Source organism: Helobdella robusta (genome assembly GCF_000326865.2).
Source record: "Helobdella robusta unplaced genomic scaffold HELROscaffold_175, whole genome shotgun sequence".
NCBI classification, from domain to species: domain Eukaryota; kingdom Metazoa; phylum Annelida; class Clitellata; order Rhynchobdellida; family Glossiphoniidae; genus Helobdella; species Helobdella robusta.
The window spans coordinates 10,836-13,854 of NW_008703960.1; the positions used below are offsets into that span (position 1 = coordinate 10,836).

General features: G+C 31.7%; 1 protein-coding gene across 1 annotated transcript in view; it reads right to left on the reverse strand.

Moving 5' to 3' along the window:
* Positions 1-957: 957 nt before the first annotated feature.
* Positions 958-3,019, reverse strand: part of HELRODRAFT_184132 (hypothetical protein) — a gene marked incomplete at both ends in the record, with an annotated part of 3,905 nt that continues 1,843 nt past the window's right edge. Inside the window, 7 exons of the mRNA XM_009016202.1 lie at positions 958-1,094; positions 1,292-1,420; positions 1,689-1,820; positions 2,035-2,157; positions 2,231-2,374; positions 2,441-2,621; positions 2,758-2,820. Coding sequence (XP_009014450.1) covers positions 958-1,094; positions 1,292-1,420; positions 1,689-1,820; positions 2,035-2,157; positions 2,231-2,374; positions 2,441-2,621; positions 2,758-2,820 — 909 coding nt within the window. The remainder of the gene's footprint in view (positions 1,095-1,291; positions 1,421-1,688; positions 1,821-2,034; positions 2,158-2,230; positions 2,375-2,440; positions 2,622-2,757; positions 2,821-3,019) is intronic.

Consider the following 3,019-nt stretch of genomic DNA (forward strand, 5'->3'; position numbering starts at 1 on the left):
TTGCATTGACGAGACTAGGTTGTCGAAATAGTACTATATGCATACATGTAGATAATGACATCTTCTGTAAATAGGAAATTTGTTAATAGCATTAACAAGTTAAGCTTGGTAGATCGGAAAATTATTCGAAGAATCGAGAAACTATCATATATATATATATATATATATATATATATATATATATATATAAGTTACATGTTAAGTCATAGACCACATAAGTTCGCGCCCCCCCCCAACCAAATCTGAAATAACGCTCCTGAATTTATCTTTACTTAGGGAGGCAGTATTTTCGTCGTGCCTTGAGAGCTTGAAATCGAAAAATGGCTTACAATTCAATATTTATTTAAATTTATCACCATTTTGCCAATTTTTAAATATAGCAGATTTTAGATTAACATTTATAGATACTGTAGTGTTTTTTTTTCTTTTTTTTTTTCTTTAAGAACAAATAACAAAATCACCGAAAAAATTGTTTAATTAATTCTGTTAAAAGCATTGCAAAGTTATATTATTTATTAGCAACCGATGAAGTCAATTATATGAAACTAATTCTAAGGTAAAAATGATAAAAAAAAACCTGAATATGTTTGAAACAAAAATAAAAAATGGCAAAATAGGAGAGAAAAATAAATTGAAAACATTTTTTAAATGAAAAGATGCTGGTTAAAAAGTGAGAATGTCGAGTTTGTATATAAACATCAACACATACTCATAACTTTACGTTTCGAAACACCTTTACAAACGTATTGCGAAACAGCATGTCATAAAACCGAGCGTAACTGCGTTACATATTCAGTTACATATGTAGTTGTTCCACATATCTACAAGATATTAATCAGATAAGAAAATCCAAAAAAAATTTGATGATATAAAAGTTAGAAAATAATTTAGTCTGTCAACTAACATAGTTTCATTTCAAATTAAATGTCCATTTCCAACTTTTTCAAGACACTGAAATCAGGCAATTTCTCTATTGAGAGGTGCATATTTGAACTGGTTGGAAGCAGTGCAGTATGAGAAGAATCCAATCAGCGTCAAAAGAACGGCGCTGAAGATGGCGATGAATGCGAATAGAACACTTTTTTCTTGAGAGACTAAAAATTTGGTTTTTGTCGTGAATTAATGAATGATAATAGATGAAATAAATATTAGTTTAATAACTCTGATATTGGGTTGAAGTGATTTGGCTGAAATTTAAAGTAATCTCTGTCCAAAACTGTCAAAAGTTTCATCAAAAAAAGTCATTAAAAGACAGACACTATTCAAATTACAGCAACAAATGATTTACTACCTTCACAAGTGTGTTGATCTTTGTTAAAGTAGCCACTGTTACACAAACAGCTGTAAGTGCCAACATTGTTTACGCAGGAAGAAGTGGATGAGTTACAGGAGTGAGTGTCTGTCAGGCATTCGTCCAGGTCTGTGTGGTATGTTGCAGGTGAATATTCATATTGGGTTGAGAAAATAATGTGTTTTGATTTGCCATTTTGGGTGAATTTTTAATAAAAATTAAGTTGTACCATTTTACATTACACTTCCTTTACTGAAAATACATTAAAGTTTAATAGTTCTATAAAAAATGAAACCGATGAATAAAAATATTTCTGAATCTAGTAGATTTATGTCGCCGTAAAAATTTAAAAAAAATTTTGAAAAAACTTCAAATTTATTTCAAATAAAGTCACGACCTTCACAGGTCCACTTGTTTTTATTGGCGAAGCCCTTGAAGCACGAGCAACTGTACGTCCCAATCTGGTTGACGCACGTTGAAGTTTGAGCATCGCAAACATTCGTCCCGACGTTCAAACACTCGTTGACGTCTGTGAGTTTTTAAGATTGCTATTGTCATGAAATTGTTCGTTATGTAACAGAAATATTTCGAGGTCTGAAAAACTCATGAAATAAAAAATATTTATCGAAATTGTTAACCTGAACAAATATTTTTTACTCTTGTTCTATTTTCATTATTATTTTATCAAAATTTTTTTTAAATAATTTTATAAATTTATAATAGTAAGTTGAAAAATATTTTACCTTGGCAAGAACTACTAATCAGTTGATAACCAGGTCGACACAAGCACTGATATGAACCAATAGTGTTAAGGCAGTATTCATTTGTTGAATTGCATGGATTTGAAGTTGCACATTCGTCGATATCTAAATACGTTTCATTTTTATTGATTTTGCAATAAAATTTTTTTATGATTGAGAGTTCAAAAATATGTTCAACCTATGCAGATGGTGTTGTTATTCGAACTATTAGTTGGATGTTGGTAGCCAGTTGTGCAGTTGCATAAGTAGTCTCCACCCACAACTATACAACTGGAAATCGTGTTGTTGCATAAGTTTGGAAAAACATTGCACACATTGTTGACTGTGAAAAAATTAAATTGGACGGAACTTATTTCCAAAATATTTGCAAATGTTTAAAGTTCCATACCCAGCTGACAGTAATCGTTGTAGAAATATTTCATGTAGCCAATCCTACAAACGCATTCCGTCATGACGGTCGATCCAATTTGGAATGAGGAGCATGGGTGGATGCCACAATCACCGTTGTTGACGTTGCAATCTTCAATTTTCCGAAAATAAATTCTATAAAAATTTAGTAATAAGCTCGCCTAAAAATTATTTAAAAGTCTTCCTACTAAATAACTGCAGTAGTAATTTTTTGACAATTACTTCTCAGATCACAGGCAGGTCCATACCATCCAGGCAGACAACTTGACGGATTACACGTCATATCTGGTGTCAGACTGTTTGGAGTGGTACAATGGTGGACTTGTGAGCAGCTTTGTCTTGTCCCGAGTTTGTTGCAAACTGATTGGTTGACGGTAACAATTGAGTTATTAAATATTTTATAATCTTGAAGAGATTAATAGTTTGTTTGATTTCTCAATGTCAAAAATTTAAAAACAACTAAAATAAAAAGTGCCAACGTGAATAGATGTTGTTGCTTGAGGGTCCTCCGCAATATTCTGTCAATGGCAGTCCCCCGCATGCTGAATTGCAAACATAT